Here is a 19,012-nt window from a genome sequence, read left to right on the forward strand (position 1 = left end):
TTGTATTCCTGACTTTTCCTAATTAGATTCTCATATTGTGCTCTCTGGGGAAGAGGAAATTTTTTTTTAATTTTTTTAATTTTTTTTTTTAACGTTTATTTATTTTTGAGACAGAGAGACACAGAGCATGAACGGGGGAGGGTCAGAGAGAGAGGGAGACACAGAATCCGAAACAGGCTCCAGGCTCCGAGCTGTCAGCACAGAGCCCGACGCGGGGCTCGAACTCACGGACCGCGAGATCGTGACCTGAGCCGAAGTCGGATGCTTAACCGACTGAGCCACCCAGGCGCCCCGGGGAAGAGGAAATTAATACTGGATGAGGAAACCTTTTTTTAGTATTTCTCAAAAAAATTTCATGATGGAACTTGGCATAAGTTTTGTATTAGGATCATAGGTGAAGAAAATTTCCATTTACTATTTTAAATTGTTTATATAAAAAATGCTATAAAATCAGCTGGTCTTAGTCTTTGTTATTACTCATCACCCCCTCTCCCAAGGAAACACTAAGCCCTCCAAAATTTCCATTGTTTACAGAAAAGGCTTATTGTAGGTGTGGGAACAGATTGCATATTTTTATCAGAGAACATCATTATTTAAAAGTAGTACAGGAATTTTAAGAAAAACTGAACTTTTAGGCCTGGTTGTGCTAGCATTTGAAATTTGGCTGTTTCATTAAATATTAACGATTAATCCTGAAATCTTCAGTATGAAATGCAAAAAGACCATTTGTATCAATGTGGATGAACTGGAATATATTATGCTAAGAGAAATAAGTCCAAGAAAGAAAAATACCGTATGATTTCATTCATGTATGGAATTAAAGAAACAAAACAGATGAACATAGGGGGAGGGAAAGAAAAATAAGAAAAAAACAGGAAGAGACCTCTTAAATACAGAGGGCAAACTGAGGGTTGCTGAAGGGGTGTTGGGTGGGGGAATGAGCTAAATGGGTGATGGGCATTAAGGAGGGCACTTGTTGGGATGAACACTGGGTGTCGTATGCAAGTGATGAATCACTGGATTCTGCTCCTGAAATCATTATTATACTATATGTTAACTAAATAAATAAAATTTAAATAAATAAATTAAATTTAAATAAATTTAAATAAATTTAAATTTAAATAAAATTTAAAATTAAATTGGATTTAAATAAAATTTAAAAATAAAGTAAAATGTAAAAAATAGATATTAGTAATAACTAATTTTATTCAAATATATCCTGGACCCTCAGTGAAGCCTGTCACAATCACATTTTAGTAGTATTTGGTAAATTGCCTCTGTAAGCCCAACTAGTAGCCCCAGCCTATGAAAAATTAAGTTCTCTTTAGAAGATTGAACAGGTATTTGTATTCATGACATCAAAGATCTCAAGAAAAATCGAATTCTCATTCTTCGACCATCCCACTTTTTCTTTGTCATAAGAATTTGCTTTGTTAAGCAAAACAGATATGTCCAGGATATAGATGTTATAGAAGGGACAGTGCTTGAGTGTCCAGTATGACACCTTTTTTACCTTCCTGGGATCACTAGGTATTAAATATGGTGGCGAGTGAGTCTGTGATCCTTGAGGAGCATTCCTTTTGGTAGTGTCTAGGATTTGGTATCAGTGATTTCTTAAAAAAAATTTTTTTTGATGTTTATTTATTTTTGAGAGAGAGACGGAACATGAGCAGGGGAGGGGCAGAGAGAGAGGGAGACACAGAATCTGAAGCAGGCTCCAGGCTCTGAGCTGTCAGCACAGAGCACGATGTGGGGCTTGAACCCATGAACTGTGAGATCATGACCTGAGCCGAAAGTGGACACTTAACCGACTGAGACACCCAGGCGCCCCTGGTGTCAATGATTTCTAAGGAAGAAAAATTTCAAACCTAGCCCAGGAAATATTTCTGTAAGAGAAAGTTCCTGAAGTTTCCTTGCCTGGCAGCAAGTATGGAACCCATACCCATATGGGTTGTCCCTGGGGAATATGAGCTGTGGTATCATCAGCTGACTTCTCAGGTTGGTGGAAGAAAGAGCTCCTCTTTGTACTCAAGACTCCTTCTTCTCACTGGGCTATGGGTCCTATATCTCCGTGGAGACTTCCCTTTCCTGCTTTCTCCATCTCTCTCTGTTGGCTATTCACCTTCAGCAAACAAACGATTCCCTCAATCATAATAACAAGAAACCAACCTACCTTTGATCTTATTTCCTCTTCTAGTTACTTCTCCATCCAGCTTATTTGTTTTATAGCCAAAGTTCATAACCCTCAGCACAAAACAAAAACTCTTCAACAGTATCAAATGAGGCCCTGATTAGTCTGGCCTTGGCTCTATCTCCTGCCATTTCCCACTTCCTGGTCCTGATAACCCTGCTGCAGTTTCAGGGCCACTCATTATGCATCAGAATCTCACCCTGGCTATCCCTTCTCCCAAGAAGTGGCCTCTGACAATCATAGATCAGGCTAAGTGGCTCCCTTGTGTTGGCAAAGGATCTTAAAGATGGATTTTGCTAAACCCACTGAATGTTTTATTTTGTTATCATACATGTGTGTGCTGGGCATCTCCTATTTGTTGTGGGATCATGTTTGAAAGATTCCTGTACAGTTTGTCTTGGTTCTGGTTTTTTCCATGCTCTATAATTTCATCAGACTCTAACAAAAGGTGGTCTCAGGTCCATCCTGAATGTTGTGTTTCCCTCTAGTTTCTCTAAACCAAATAACACAGGGCAACTTAATATCAGCTCGGCTTTGTTGGGGGGCGATGGTGGGAAGTAGTGAACAGGCCTGTCTGACATCCCCCTGCAACGGACTCTGCCCTGTTAGAATTCTGATTTGGAGATAGGTGTGTTCTCCACCCTCCTTAGGTCCCGATCTAGAATATCTCTGTTCAGTGTGAAGGTCAAGGTGTTATGTGTGTACAAGAAACACCCAGACACAAATGAAACCCCTGGGAGGACAGGAATAGCATTTTACGGGAAATCTGGCTGAGGCCACATCTCCTGTTAGGGTCCTCTGTAATGTGCAGCATGCCTGTGCTCAATATAGTGTTGGCACAGGTATGTCTGGAAGGTCATGGATAACACCTCAGCTGGCTTGGCATGTGCTAGTTACGCAGTCTCCACTTCTTGAATTACTCCAAATCTTTGCACTCCAACAACCATAAAATAGACATTTCACACAGTTTCCTATAGGAGCAGTGTTTTGTGTTGTGGTAGCTCTTGGGAGCCCACATATGCTATTCAGTAGTGAGACCTAGATGGATAGACAGAACATGTGCATTTTTGAAGTTGTATCAACATGCAAATGTAAAGTGGTATTATTTGGATACTATTTCTGTAATAGAATGCTTCCAGTTTTCCACCCTGAAATACCAGGAAACTTCTTCCAGGTAAAAATAAAGCAGGATTTTCTAACTCCAAGATGGTGTTGGTTGCTCTTGAATCTTAAGGCACAAAATGTTTTGGTAAAATCTGGTTGAGGAATGTGGGTTCTGTCTCTTATATAGAAGATGTATGGCAAGCTTTATTTTATTTTTTTAATGTTTATTTTTTGAGAGAGGGAGAGAGAGCATGAGGCAGGGAGGGACAGAGAGGGAGTGAGAGAATCCCAAGCAGGCTCTATGCTGTCAGCACAGAGTCAAACACAGGGCTCAGTCTCAACAGTGAGATCATGACTGGAACTGAAATCAAGAGATGGATGCTTAACTGACTGAACCACCTGGGCACCCTTAGCAAGCTTTATTTTTAAAAATTTTTTTAATGTTTATTTATTTTTGAGATAGAGACAGAGCATGAACAGGGGAGGGTCAGAGAGAGAGAGGGAGACACAGAATCCGAAGCAGGCTACAGGCTCTGAGCTGTCATCACAGAGCCCGACGTGGGGCTTGAACTCATAGACTGTGAGATCATGACCTGAGCCAAAGTCGGAGGCTCAACCGACTGAGCCACCCAGGCACCCCCCTTTTTTTTTTAAATTTTTTGTTTTGAATGTTTATTTATTTTTGAGAGAGAGACAGAGCATGAACAGGGGAGGGTCAGACAGAGAGGGAGACATATTTTTAAAAACCTAATTAAGGGAGCCTGGGTGGCTCACTTGGCTAAACATCTGACTTTGGCTCTGGTCATGATCTCATGGTTCGTGGATTCGAGCCCCAAGACTGGAGCCTGCTTTGGATTCTGAGTCTCCCTCTTTCTCTTCCCCTCCCCCACTCATACTCTCTCTCAAATAAACATAAATTAAAAAAAAAAAAAACCTAGTTGGAATAATCTCAAATCCATTATACTAATTTTCACGAAGGAATTCTCACTAACGGAATTTTGGGAAGTCCTGCACAGGTACCAGTTAAATCCAAGTTGTTAGAAATTATCTTGAGCCTGACTGGTATAAAACAAATTCCATTGCCCAGATAACAGGCCCTGTGTGATGCCTCCTAAGACTCTTTATTGGAACTCAACACGGGGTGACTATTTAACCTTCAGAGCTGAGAGTTTGTGTTGGGAGACACTCTTGGGTGGAGACTTCCTGTTCTTTCCTACTGCAGGATGAATTGTGCAAATGATTGTCAAATAGTTGGCTGGGTTGAAAACTGTCACTAAGTCTACACCAATTATTTGTTAGAGGAAGATGAGGAGGTGGGGGTGATCCTCACCTTTATTGCTATTACTTCATTTAAGAGATTTGCAGAGTCACTAGATCTTTGGTATTTGAATTAAGAAAGTCATTGTTGAATTCGAATGAATAGCAGGTCACTGAAAGACAGAATTGCTGCAGGGAACTGGGAGAATGGAGCAGCTAAGGGAAAGTGTTCTTGAATATAAGCAGGGTTCTTCAGTTGCACCAACCATAGATAACAAGCTAATACCTTGTGCAGCAGTCGTCCCAGGATGGTGATTCATAGCAGAGCCTCTCTTGAAGTTGCAGGTACTCAGTTCATTCATTCAACAGTTATATACGGATGCTTCTTAGGTACTAGGTTGTGTTCTAAGTGTTGGGGGATGTAACCGTGAACAAAACAGAAGTCTGTATTCCCATGGAGCCTGTAGTCTAGTAGGGGAGGACAGACATTTCATAAATAAACAGATTTATGTGGTTAGAGGTAGAAAACTTTATGAAGATACATAAAGTAAGAAATGAGGGATATCGATATGGGTCAGGAAAGGCCTCTTTAAGAAGCTGAGAGACCTCGAGGATGTGAAGGCATACGGGAGGTGATATCTGAGGGAAGTGTTCTAGGGGAACAGTGCAAAGATTCTACAGGGTAGCCAGTGCAGAGGTCTAAGGTGGAAGCATTGAAGGCAAAGCAAGTGTGAAGAGAGGGAGAAGTGTCAGCCAATGTCAAGACTTGTGTGTTATACTGAGGGACATGGAGAGTCAATGGAGGATTTTGAGCAGAAGAGGAACATGATCTAATTTACATATTAACATGACCACTCTGGCTTCTGGGTCTGGGTAAGAGATCTGGTGCCTGGGACAACAGAGGTGGTGGTGATAGAGGTGGTAAGAAGTGGTCAAATGGGAGATACACCTTGAAGATAGAGCCAGTGGGATTTTAGGATGCCTACAGTGTGGAGTACAAGAGAGCAGGGATCAAGCATGACTTACAGCTGGGGGGATGGGGTTGTCATTGATTAAGGTGAGGAAGATTGTAGAGAGGGCAGGGATTGGATTGGTTTGGTTTTGTTTTCGGTGGGGACTGGGTAGAATGATCATGTGTTCTGTTGGATGGTTAAAGGGACAAAGGCAGCTTTTGCTATTCCTGTGTCCTCATATTGGCACCCTTAGATACTGCAGACCTCTAAAACTTCTGAGGACATCTGCCCACAGTAGCAGGACTCAGTACTTTCTGTTGGAGAATTACTGGGCCTGGCTTAAGTTGTTGGTAAGCAGCGACGTTGAGAAGCAGCCATGGGAATTTATAAATTTGTAGTGCGTGATGGGCCCGAGCTTCCTGCTGGCCCAAGCACTCTGGGATGGGTCTTCCTTCCTGGGGTCACTCCCTTTCTCTTTCTGTCTCCTGTCACTTGTCACTGCCATTACCTGCTGATTCTAGCCAGGGTTTCTTTGCTTCCCATCTCTAAGCACTGACAAACACACAGAGCTTCTCTCTTCCTCTCCTGTACACTGATCGCCTTTCATAATAATGGGAAACTGTACAAGTATTACAGTAGATTCCTTTCTTTATTCTCCCTTGCCCTGTTTCATTATCTGTTTTGATTTGATGTGTGAGAACTTTGTCCTCACTGGGTTGCACTAACCTGTATTTACACACGTAAAATCAGAATTTGTCTTATTTCATAAAAATACATTTGCTAGGGAAAGAGAGTGGTATTTCTGGGCATTTTGGCATAGAGCTGGGGAGGGAACATAGTGGTGAGGAATGAGAGGAAGTGGTGAGGAAGGAGAGTGGTTAGGTGTTACCATTCCCTCTTTCTTCTTTTTTTCCCTTTTTTTAAAAATTTAATTTTACCCTTCCCTCTTTCTAAGCTCTTCCACTGTTGGCCTGTTACTACCAGACCTGCTCCTAAGACCTTTCTCTATGCCATGTCAGATGCAGGTGCCTGATGGTATGGGAGGGGGCGGGGGAATGGGGCCCATTAGCAGGAAAGGAAGAGTATTTCTGAATTCTAGAGCTTTCAGTAGGCAGTGGGGTAATCCCTGGTTTGGACTCTAAGAAGAGCAGGACCAGGTCTGAGTTACAGAAAGATAATCCCAGTATCTATAGCAGATTGGGCACAAGAGGAGAAGCCAGAGACAAAAAAGTTGGCTAGAAGATAAGAAAAGTTTGTGCAAGAGAAGTAGAGGGCTTCTACTTCCCTTGTCAGTGGGGCTTAACAGGGGGGAACTGAAGGAAACAGAGGGAATGGCCACAGAGTGAGCATGGAGCTGAGCCGTGAGAGGTGCTTGTAGAACCAGTGAAGGCAAGAGGCAATAGAAGTACAATGGAAGTTATGTTGACTTCAAGGAGCCTGTAAGATCCCCAAGTGGGTGAAAATAAGGTTCCTGGAATTGCTTCCCACTGCCCCTTGGAAGGCAGATGATAAAAAAAGGTGAGCTCACAGGAGGCACAGGGGCTGGAGAAAGACTTGGGAGCTCTGGTCACAAATCGTGGTGTTGTGGTGATAACAATGGGATTAGGGCTGCAGGACAGTTCCTGGGAGGTCATCTATCTGTCTTTCTTACACATATTTCCCACACGTATTTCTTAAACAATTTTTGTAGGGGGCCCCCGGGTGGCTCAGTTAGTTAAGTGACTTTTGGTCACAGCTCAGGTCATGATCTCATGGTTTGTGAGTTTAAGTCCCGCATCGGGCTCTGCCCTGACAACGCAGAGCCTGTTTTGGATTCTCTGTTTCCCTCTCTCTCTCTCTCTCTGCCTCTCTCTATTTCTTTCTTTCTCAAAAATAAATAAATAGACATTAAAAAACAAACAAACAAACCTCATTTTGCCAAGGTATGTTTTGTGCTGGAAGAATGACAATAGGTAGTTCTGCTCCTGAACGGGGATTCGATTATTTGTCAATAAGCCGGCAATGGCTCAGCCATTACTCATGAAACAGCCATTATCAGTCACACGCATAAGAACTTGCCTTGGAATTTTGAGTTCCTTTCAGCAGTTTGTTGAAAACACCTTCATGACGGAATCTGTGCTGGTGCAAAATACCTCATGCCTGTGAACTAATCATTGAGCTATGTGCTGGGGTCTGAGAAACGTGAGCTGGCATGACCAGCCCCTGCTTCACTGCAGGTGTAGACAGGTGCCGAAGCCCTTGCTTGGTGCTCTTGTGCCCCGTGCGTTTGGCTCTTAATTTCCTGTCACATATGTTCAGTCACCTCAGCGTAATCATAGAAACCTGGTTTGTTGGCTTAGGTTATAAAGGGTTATGAGTCTCTTCTCAGTATAACTTCGTGTATGTGGAAACCTTGTGAATAGATCATTTTAATAATGGAGTTCATTGTTACAGGTATTCATTATCAGGGTAACTTGCTTTTTTGGGAGTAAGGGAAGTTAGAATGCTCAGTTCCCACTGTTTTTAGTAGGCAGGTTATTAGCTAACATTTCAAACACTTTGCAGCACAGGTAATTAAGTTACTTGACAACATCAACACCGCTTCGTACCTGTATCATGCAGTTCTTGTAAAGCTGGTAGTTTTTCATTCACTGCTCTGATTTAGAGGGTTTTTTTTTTTTTTTCCTGTAAAAGGTTTTAAAAACGTAGAAACAGGAAGCCAATGCCAGAATTGATCCGACTCGCTTTTCCCTTCTTAAAGAGCTTCTCCTTAGCCCTCCTGCCCTGCGAGGCAAGTGCTTAGGCTGGCCCACTGCAGTTTTCAAGATTGAAATCAATCATTGGATTGCCGTTCTGATAACACTGCCCTGCAGGGCAATTACCACCAATCCCTCCAAATCCACAGAACGTGGTGAAAGGGATTGCTGTGGAAATAGATCTGGGAGACAATTACATATATTCAGTTGGCATTAATTTTTTTCTTTGACCAAACAGGAAGAAAAAGTTTCATTTTATAAAGTTTGCTTTAAGTAGATAATTTTAGTACACCTGAAACTGGCGTAATATTGTGTCAAATATACTTCAATTAAAAAAGGAGTAGGTAATTTTATATGTTAGTATATACATTTATGTGGTGAAAATGTTTTCACAAATTACCTTACAAAGGTGATTTTCCTAAACAAACTGATCTTATATCATATGTTGTATGTCTCTTTAGTTATTTACATATGCATATTTTTCTTGGCTTCTCAACTGGGCTTGGGTATATTAAAAAGGAGTGCCATACTTCTGCTGCTATTGTATTCCACATAATTCCTGTCACAGTATTAGGTCTGTAATAGACCATTTCAAAACAAATCTGTTTTGGGTGAAACTCAAATGTAGTGGGAAATGCATGTTTCAGATTTTCAAAATCTGGATTTAGACTAGGAGGGAACTTCAGTACCTAACCACCTCCCATTCACATCTGCATATGCTTCGTGCATGCCCACATTTGTAAATCTATCATGTCAGGACGATTCTGTGATATCATTAGGAAACACATACTCTATCCTCGGGGTTTAATTGGTATATTACAAAGAGGTTCTTGCTAATTGAGTTTGAAGGAACAGTTGGGCTGCAACAGAGTTGTGTCCCCAGGCATTATTGACACCACGTTATTTGCATGGGTACTTTCACTAATGTATTATACAATAATGTCCTTATTTGTCATGTGTTCTCCATAACTTGGTAGATAAATTTGAGCTAAAAGTAAATTGTTCTTGGTTTTTCACAGGTCTCATCAGAAAATTGAAGACTCAGAAGAAAGCAGTGATGAAATTCTTGCCCGTCTAACGTCTGCGGTAAGGCCTTGCAGTTTCCCTGCCTAAGGGTGCAGAAAATAATGAGGGCCAGGGTCTTCAAAGGGAGGCAGTTTGGGTAGCAGTGCAGAAAGACACTTGCTCTGTGGTTGCACATCGATGTGGGAGGCCCACATCAAGGCAAAAGGAGACACGACTTTGACTTACTACCCTCAATGCAACTTCTCCAGCAGGATCATACATATATATTCCTAGTGGAAAGTTCCTGGAACCTTAGTGGAGGCGTGATAGTTGATTTTTAACATATAGTATGACTTAACCTAGGGAATGTTGTGACCTGTTGCACAAAGAAGAAAAGACGACAGGTTTCATTAGAAAAAAAAAAAAAAAAAAAAAAGAATTACCTCAACCAACAAAAGGTTGGTTTCTAATGTACTAGGTTGCAACATTTTCATTGTTCTCTAAAGCCACTAATCAGAGTGGGTAATTGCCTTGTTAGTTGAAGAAAAGGTCATGTATGCCCTTCTTAACACAAAAAGCAAGCTGTGGTTGCTGATCACTGAGTCCTAGTTTTTGACAGGCTCTAGTAATCCTATCTGTTAAAGTCTTTATCCATTGGTTTGGCTTTCTGGAAATTTTTCTAGCCTTCCTAAAGATTCTCTAGTCGTGCTTTAACTGCATTATTGAGATGGTAATTGCCGAAAATTATGCTGGATTATGTACATGGATGAAACTGATCTTTCACAGAGTTTTATACACCAGGCCTTAGCATCTATGCACACAGCTTGAAAGTTGAAAGTTGCCTTTCCTACTGTTCTGGAATATAGCTTAAAAAAGTAGTTTTTGACTAAATCAGTGATTGGTAGTGTAAAAACTTCATGTGAAATGGAATCTTGAAGCATGTTAAAAAGATTTAACATGACCTTTGCCGTTTTTTATTTAAAATTTCTTTATTGAGGTATAATTGACATACAATGTTACATTAGTTTCAGGTGTATAACCTAATGATTTGATATTTGTATATATATATTGAAACATGATCACCACAATAAGTCTAGTTAACATCCGTCACCATCTATAGTGACAGAATTTTTTTTGTGTGTTGTGGACTTTTAAGATTTGCTCTCTTAGCAACTGTTCATATATCCAGTAGTCACCATGCTGTATAGTACATCCCATGACATATTTATTTTATAACTGGAAGTTTGTACCTTTTTTTTTTTTTTAAGTTTATTTTGAGAGAGAGCATGAGCAGGGGTAGGACAGAGAGAGAGGGAGAGAGAGAATCCCAAGCAGGCTCTGCCTTGTCAACGCAGAGCCTGATGTGGGGCGCAAACTCACAAACCACAAGATCATGACCTGAGCTGAAACCAAGTGTCAGATGCTTAAGTGGCTGAGCCATCCAGGTGCCCTGGAAATTTGTACCTTTTGACTCCCTTTACCTGTTGTTCCCACCCCCGAATTTCTCACCTCTAGCAACCACCAATCTGTTCTATGTATCTATGAGCTTGTTTTTTGTTGTTGCTGTTACTGTTTTTCGATTACACGTATATGTGAGATCCCATGCTATTTCTCTTTATCTGATTGATTTCACTTAGTAAAATGCTTCAAGTTCCATCCATGTTGTCACAGATGGCAAGATCTCATTCTTTTTTATGGCAAAGCAGTATTCCATTGCATGTAGATACCACATCTATTTTAGCCATTCATCCATCAGTGGGCACGTAGGTTATTTCCATATCTTGGCTATTGTAAATAATGCTGCAGTGAACTTAGGGGTGCACATATCTTTTAGTGTTTTTGTGTTCTCTGGATAAATACCCAAAAATGGAATTGTTGGATCATATGGTAGTTCTATTTTTAATCTTTTGAGGTACCTCCATACTGTTTTCCAAAGTGGCTATCCCAATTTACATTCCCATGAGCAGTGCACAACAGTGCCCTATTCTCTATATCCTCTCAACATTTGTTATTTCTTGTTTTTTTTGTTTTGTTTTGTTTTGTTTTTTATGATAGCTGTTCTGAGAGGTATGAGGTAATATCTCACTGTGGTTTTGATTTGCATTTCCCTGACGATTAGTGATGTTGAGCATGTTTTCAATTACCTGTTGACCATCTGTTTGTCGTACTATTCAGGTCTTCCACCCACTTTTAGTTGGATTGTTTGGTTTTTTGCTGTTGAGATGTATGAGTTCTTAATATATTTTGGTAGATATGTGACTTGTAAATATTTATCAGATATATGACTGTACATATTTTCTCCTATTCAGTAAGTTGCCTTTTCATTTTGTTGGTTTCCCTTTGCTGTGCAGAAGGTTTTTAATTTAATAGTTCCACTTAATGATTTTTGCTTTTGTTGCTTTTGCTTTTGGTATTATATCCAAAAAATCACTGCCAATACCAATGTCAAGGGAGTTACTGCCTATATTTTCTTCTAGGAATTTTATGGTGTTTCAGGTCTTACAGTCAAGTGTTTAATCTGTTTTGAATTGAATTTTGTGTATGATGTAGGAGTGATCTAGTTTCTTTTGCATGCAGCAGTCTAGTATTTCCAGCACCATTTATTGAGGAGATCATCCTTTCTTCATTGTATATTCTTTGTTGTACATTAATTGGCCATATATGGATTGGTTTATTTAAGCTCTTTATTCTCTTCATTTGATCTGTGTGTCTGTTTTTATGCCAGTACCATAGTGTTTTGATTACTATAGCTTTGTCAATAGTGTGAAATCAAGGAGCATGATGACTCGAGGTTGCTTTGGCTTTTTAGGGTCTTCTGTGGTTCCAGAGAAATTTCAGAATTGTTTGTTCTTATTTCTGTGAAAAATACCATTGGAATTTTGACAGGGATTACACTGAATTTGTAGATTATGCAGTTTAAAATATTGACCAAAGAGGAGTGCCTGTTGTGTGCAAAATCATTATAGCCATCTGTTTAAAAAGCACTCACTATGGACCAGATACTGTGTCACACATTGTGTTTGTTTGTACATACACATACATACACATTCTGTTCAACTTCACAACAACCCTATGAAGTAGGTGGCATTATCCCTGTTGTATAGATAGGAAAGCTTGTAGAGGTTAAGTAAATTGCCCAAGGTCACTCACTTAAAAAGGAGCAAAGCCAGGATCTAAAGTTGGAATTTTCTACTTCCTAATTATGTTTTCTTGACTACCATGCCTCATTTTCTTGGTAATGTAATATATTATTGGGATAGTTGCAGAAGCAGCAAAGATATGTAAGATGTTTCCTACAGCCATACCAGGAAGACAAACACAGAGTTAAGGTACAAAGCAATTCGCATTTGAGTACTGAATAGAGTGGTGTATAGATAGTAGATTCAAGAACAGTAACAGAAAGCTTCATTGAAGAGACTTGAACTACCATTGAAGACAGTCAGGGTTTGAACATGGGGTAATTAGGAAGATGTATACTCTAGCAGTGGGGTTTATTGTGTGCAGGTGGAGGGATGAGAAAGTAGAAAGGGAGAATACTGAGATGCCAACTGGCTGGAGAAGAAAGTCCCAGCTAAGAAAAGTGAAAGACATTTTGAACAACAGATTAGCATTATGGACTAGACATTTAAGAAAAAAGAAAGATGACAGACACCTGTCTCAGTTGATGGAACATGAGACTCTTGATCTCAAAGTTGTGAGATGAAGCCCCCAGGTTGGGTGTAGAGCTTACTTTAAAAAAAAAAAAAAAAGAAAAGAGATGAGCTGAAGAGGGGAGACTGAAAGGCTGACAAAAACCGACTTTATTGTGGTATTTGTGGGAACGGAAAGAAAAGTGAGTTCAAAAGCGACCACAGAGAATTTTTAAAAAATCAGTAGGACTAGGTGAAGGTGGAAGAGGAGTCAGAATGAATGGAAAAGTGATGATAATCATAGGAAATTGAGTAAAATACTTGGAAGGAAACATACAGAGTTTGGACACACTGAGTTTGAGGACATAGAAACATAAACTATATAAATATTCAAGAAATACCTGGACATGTGAATCTGGAGCTTAGGGAGGTTGGGGCTAAAGTTACAAGAACCAGTCACAGAGAGGTTGTCATTTGAAGAGCAGGGTGGGAGGTAGGGTCTTGGGGAGCATCCATGGTAAGTAGGAAGATGAGAGGACCATGAGAGAGAAATAACTGAATGGTTTATACCATGAAAATAAAATTCAACGATGCCACTCAGGGGTGCCTTGGTGGCTCAGTCGGTTAAGTCTCCCACTTCAACCCAGGTCATGATCTGAGTTTGAGCCCCACATTGGGCTCTGTGCTGACAGGTTGGAGCCTGGAGCCTGCTTCAGATTCTGTGTCTCCATCTCTCTCTGCCCCTCCCCAGCTTGTGTTCCGTCTCTCTCCCACTCAAAAATAAATAAACATCCAAAAAAATTTTTTTTTAAAAAGAGAGCCTCTGAAAAGGTGGGATAGACAGCAAAGCATTTGCTAAATATTTGGTTGAAGTGATCTTACTGGAATAATCTCCAAGCTAAAAGATTGAATGGATTGAGGTAAGGTATAGGTGTAATGGTAATTAGCGATGAGAATAAAGTACAGAGAAGAAAATTTCATCTCTTTAAATCCATGGGTCATTGGTCTAGGATAGTGAAAATATCATTGAACTGAAATTGAGGACCTTGATTCTTAATTCTTCCAACAATGTGTCATTGGTTAAGTGGTTGGACTGGACCATATCTAAGTTCTAAAAGTCCTCCATGCATTGTATAAGCCTTTGTGAAGGAACCATTGTGCCTCATGTGTTCACAATGTAGTCATTCCTATTGTCAGTGGTATCAAAACTTTGTTACATAGGTGCAAACACCATGTAGGAAGGAGAATATTTATGCACATCAGTTCTCATCCACCATAACCCCCAAACACATTAAAGAGCAAAAGTGACACGCAATGTGGAATTGTTAATATGCTCTTCAAGGGTTTGTGTCTGGGGGTATTACAAAGGGGGTGGTAATCTCCAGCAGTACAGTTTTCTGTGCTGTTTTATTCTCTTGTTATCAAACTTGAGAGCTTTGTATATGTGGTCTTAAAAGAAATCGTTCATTTCTTTAACCCCAGTAGTTTATTATTCCACCTTTGGTTCATCAAGGGAAAGGTCCCGTCCTCTAAAAAAAACAATACCTACCCTGATATTCTACCCTGGAAGAAAATCTCACAAGTCAGTTTTTATATTAAAGGAACATAAGAAGACAGTGCATATGTAGAAATAAAATTGTCATGATGACTCAGTCAGATTTACAGTTGTTAAATTTACATAAACATGAATGATAAAAATGTTCTAGCCATGTTTCTGGTGATTTTCAGGAAAGAGCTACTCTCCCAAGTACCTAACATCCCAAAACCTTAACAGTAAGACTCTGTAAGAGGTTTTCAGTTGAGGGGAAAAGAACATGGCTCGAGTAGACTCCTTGCATTATAGAATGTCTCCAGAAACACTCTGGGCATTATTATCGGGAAAGAGTTTCCCTGTTTGTACATACGGTTTCTGCCTCAGCACCTTAGCTGCTTTTCTGATATCTTCTGACCCTACAAACTTTGATAACTTGAAAACCTTTTCTTTCTCATTTACTGTGAATCTCTGTTGGTTTGTTAAAGCTGAACAACTGAAAAGAGCCCTTGAATTACAACCTACCTGCTCCTATCCTTGAAGTTCTCAGCATTATGTTATTTTATTTTATTTTATTTTTAAACGTGAATTCTAACAGTGTTCATGACAAAAGCATTCAGAACTGATGATACAGCTTTTATGTTTTTGTTACAATCCAGGGTAAACTAAATGTAGGGGAGAATTTATAGTGAATTAAGTATGGGTGTGAAAGCCATAGTTCTTAGGATGTAAATTTATGAAGTAAGCTAAATTTTGAGAAGAACCAAGAGTACTTGGAAACGTTCAAAGACAGGAAATGGAAACATGAGCATCCTTGAGTAAGAGATAAAGCTGATTCTAGGCTTCTATCTCTTACTTAAGACCAACATCCAAAACAAACCCTACCAGGCTGTTTCTCTTTCTTTAGAATAATTTTCATGGTGGAAATTGTAGAGATAAGAAAACACAAATTGAGTGAAATTTGTGATTTTTGTTCACACAGTCTAATTGTCAAGCCACTGAAGTAATGCAAGTTAGGCTAGGTTGTGAATTATGTATATTAGATGCCTGTTTGGTGGTATGGTTACATTAGTGGCACTTACAAAAGGAGAGGGGGCATGTGGTGTGGTACTCGGTGCTGCTTGGTCCTGAAGTCAGCCATCACTTAGATGGTGAGAAAGAACAGGGTTGAGTGTCTGCAATAAAACATTAACCTGGTGGTGGTAGTGATGGGGGGTTTGTGGCCATATCTTGAGAGATGAATTAAAATTACAAATCAAGTGTTGCAAGTTTAGGAAGAGAGATCAAAGAGGAGAAGGACAAAATCTAAAACTCTGGGACCGTTAACTAGACACTCTTACTACCTTGTATTCCTTCTCAGAGCTGATTTAGTTTATCATTCTTACCAGTTTAGATGGTTTCTCTGTATGTTTCTACTCTATCCATTTGTTCATTTTCTTCAGTTCATCCAACTTTATCCTAAAAGCTCTGCATATGATGCTTTTTTTTTTTTTTTTTTTTTTTTTTTTGGAGAGAGAGGAGAGAGAATGAGCATATGTGCATGAGTAGGGGAGGGACAGAGGGAGAGAGAATCTTAAGCAGGCTCCCTGACATGGTGCTCAATCTCACAACAGTGAGATCATGACCTCAGCTAACATCAAGAGTTGAGGCCTTTAAGCACTGACCTACCCAGGCACCCCTACATATGATGCTTTTAATGGAATTTCTAAATTCCTTCTCATAGGGTCTTCAGGTACAGTATCATTCTCTGAGAAATACCACTGAGCTGAAAAAAAAAAAAATCTCACCAACCAAACCCAAATTATAAATGGAGTGTCTGCTAAAAGTTCTAGAAGACCTTGAAGCAAATGAAGCACCCCCCCCCACCCCCCGCCCTCCAAGCAAAAATTCATGCTAGGATATATATAATGTTGGGTGAAAGTTTAGAGAAAAAGAAACCTGCTATGAACTTTATTTTTACAGGAACAAAAAACATGGTTTTAACTGACTGCTTGTCACTGTCACAAAAACATTTTTCCCTGCTCAGTGTCCAGAAGTTGTGACTTAACGCCATCAGTTTTCACATTACCTGTGAACTTGTTCTCACATGATTTCTAGCATTCTTTGTAGTTTAAGTCTTGTTTTCACTTTTTCTCCATTTTGGATCCTGCTTTCTAGGTAGAACAGACCTAGTTGAGTCTCATTCACTAAGACCTGCACCTAACTTGGGGCTTTGTCTGATTCTTATACCAGTTTGTCTTTTCCTTAGAGTTCTTGGGAAATACTTGTTATGGAGGTACAAGGAACTGGGTCTTAATGAACGGGCAGTTGTCCTGTATCATCAAGTACACAATGGAACTCAAGGATGCAAACTTTTCGAGATGGTCTGTCCTGCTGGCTCTTTCCTTCCTTTGCTGTTGCCTATTCTTATGTTCTACTTCTGCACATTTGGATCTCCTCTCCTTTGCCATGTCCAGTCTTTCAACCTGAAGCTTCAGTCTTTTTCTATAAGGATGTGCCTTTCACAGGCTTTGGGAAGCACGTGATGTGGTTAGGATTCCTTCTGTTCATACTTGAATCTGCACGTTGGGTTTGGTACATTGGAGAAATTCCCTTTTAAACAGTAGTGTCTGAAGATAACAGTGACAACTTTTTCAATTGGAAACTTTAAAAATGGTACCAGTTGAGGGAGCAGAAGTAGCACGGGATCTGGGTTTTGAGGAGTCTTTAGAAACCTAGAATTTTGGAGATCTACTTAAGAGATTGTTGCCAAGTTAACAAGGTTTGGGAATAATCTTAGGCTAGTGAGAGTGGGGAGATTAAGTCACATTTAATACATGATAAGCACAATCCAGTGATGATTTTTACCATATTTAGAAATAGATTTTTTAAAACACTCAAATGCTAGCTTCCATTCACCCTTTTTTCCTGGCTATCTGCCTCTTCCTTTCTGGGGAATGGAGAAATGGAGTGTAGTTAATCTCCCTTTTCTTAGTCTATCAGGGACTTGAACGGGCGTGTTTGCTCAGAGAATAAAAAGTAAGTTAATCCCCCCGGGAATGAATAACGTTCTGTCTGGCTGCTACAGGATCATGAACATCTTGTTACCTTATATTTCTTATCTGTAGGGAACATAAAATTCCTATTTGGAATCATTACCTTGGCTCCAATGTTTCCAGGGGTTTAAGAGTTACCGTGTGATTTGGGGAAAAGCCAAGTAGATTGAATTTTGAGAAAAAGTGTCAAATGAGGCCCTAGAAGGCAGACCTGATTTCAAAGAACATCAAAAAGGCACCAGAGGAATTATAGCACATATCTGGCATGGTATTCATTGTTCTTGTCATTTACAAGAAGCCGAGGGACTTGTTAGTACCTTCCCTCACTGTTCTTTAGAACTACCCTCATCAGCTAGAGTGTCCAAAGGGCCTTGGGCTGTGGATGGTAGGTCTCTCGGATCACGTGGACAGCTAGTAAAGCTCCTTCAGTTTTCCTCAGGTAGGATCTCAGTGACATTTCACTAACCCATGACTGTCAATATTTTTTTTAGATTTTTTTTTAAAGTTTATTCACTTTAGGAGAGACAGCACATGTGGGGTAGGGGCAGAGAGAGAGAAGGAGAGAGGATCCCAGGCAGGCTTTGCACTGTCAGTGCAAAGCCTGATGTGGGGCTTGAACTCACCAACAGTGAGATCATGACCTGAGGTGATGACGGACTCTTAAGCGACTGACCACCCAGGTGCCCCCATGACTCAATATTTGAACAGATAGCCAAATGATAGATTCCTATCCTATGTCAATAAAAAATGCTTATGTGTTTTATATCTATTGCATATCAGAATGGTTTTCTTCATCCTGGGAATAAATCCCTAAATGCCACATGTACACACACACACACCAACTTTTAACGTTAATTACTAAGTTATCTCTGTTTCCAAAGAAACCATCTGTGCATACTCAGATTATATGGTACTCTCATTTAACGCTAGCCTTGAGAATTTCGTTTTGATAAGCAGCATAATATATGCTGTTTCACCTATCGAAATGATGCCAGTGAGGGAACATTGATTTAAAACCATTTGTTCAGAAAGTGTGAGTGTATAGAACCCATTCAAGAATAAAAGAGGTCTCAACAAATCCCTGTGAATAGGAGTAAAGTGTGTGTGTTTGTATGTGTGTGCATGTGTGTATTCATGTATATTATGGTATTGGGGTATCTCTTGCCAAGATGAATGAAATCATTTTGATATGCAAAACACACAGAAGACATTTTTAATTGACAAGGAATAGAAATACACGATTCAGCTATCGATTTGTATATTGACACTCATGTGTTTGTAAAGCGTTACTGTGAAAACTTATCTGAGGGAAGCTGAAAGAGTTTTAAAAGAATGATCCATGAACATTTCGTCTTGGACTGCCACTTCATGCATTTGTTTAAAATAGAACTTCCTACAGCTGCTTCCATGAAATGTAGTTTTGCATCCTTAAGGCCATGCAATAGCTTCTTATAATATGTCCATACATGCAGCAGGACCAGGAGACATATAAAGAAATGAAAATTACTTGAGTTTTTGGTGGTGATGGAATAAGGTAGATTTTAACTTAATTTCTGTTATATTGTTGTAGAA

At 39.8% G+C, this 19,012-nt stretch overlaps 1 protein-coding gene across 2 annotated transcripts in view; it reads left to right on the plus strand.

Moving 5' to 3' along the window:
* RAPGEF5 (Rap guanine nucleotide exchange factor 5) overlaps positions 1-19,012 on the plus strand; it is a 225,985-nt gene that overhangs the window by 54,161 nt on the left and 152,812 nt on the right. For both annotated transcript variants that reach the window (XM_058724848.1, XM_058724849.1), the window contains exon 6: positions 9,260-9,326. In XM_058724848.1, coding sequence (XP_058580831.1) covers positions 9,260-9,326 — 67 coding nt within the window. The remainder of the gene's footprint in view (positions 1-9,259; positions 9,327-19,012) is intronic.

This window comes from Neofelis nebulosa, chromosome 4 (genome assembly GCF_028018385.1).
Source record: "Neofelis nebulosa isolate mNeoNeb1 chromosome 4, mNeoNeb1.pri, whole genome shotgun sequence".
NCBI classification, from domain to species: domain Eukaryota; kingdom Metazoa; phylum Chordata; class Mammalia; order Carnivora; family Felidae; genus Neofelis; species Neofelis nebulosa.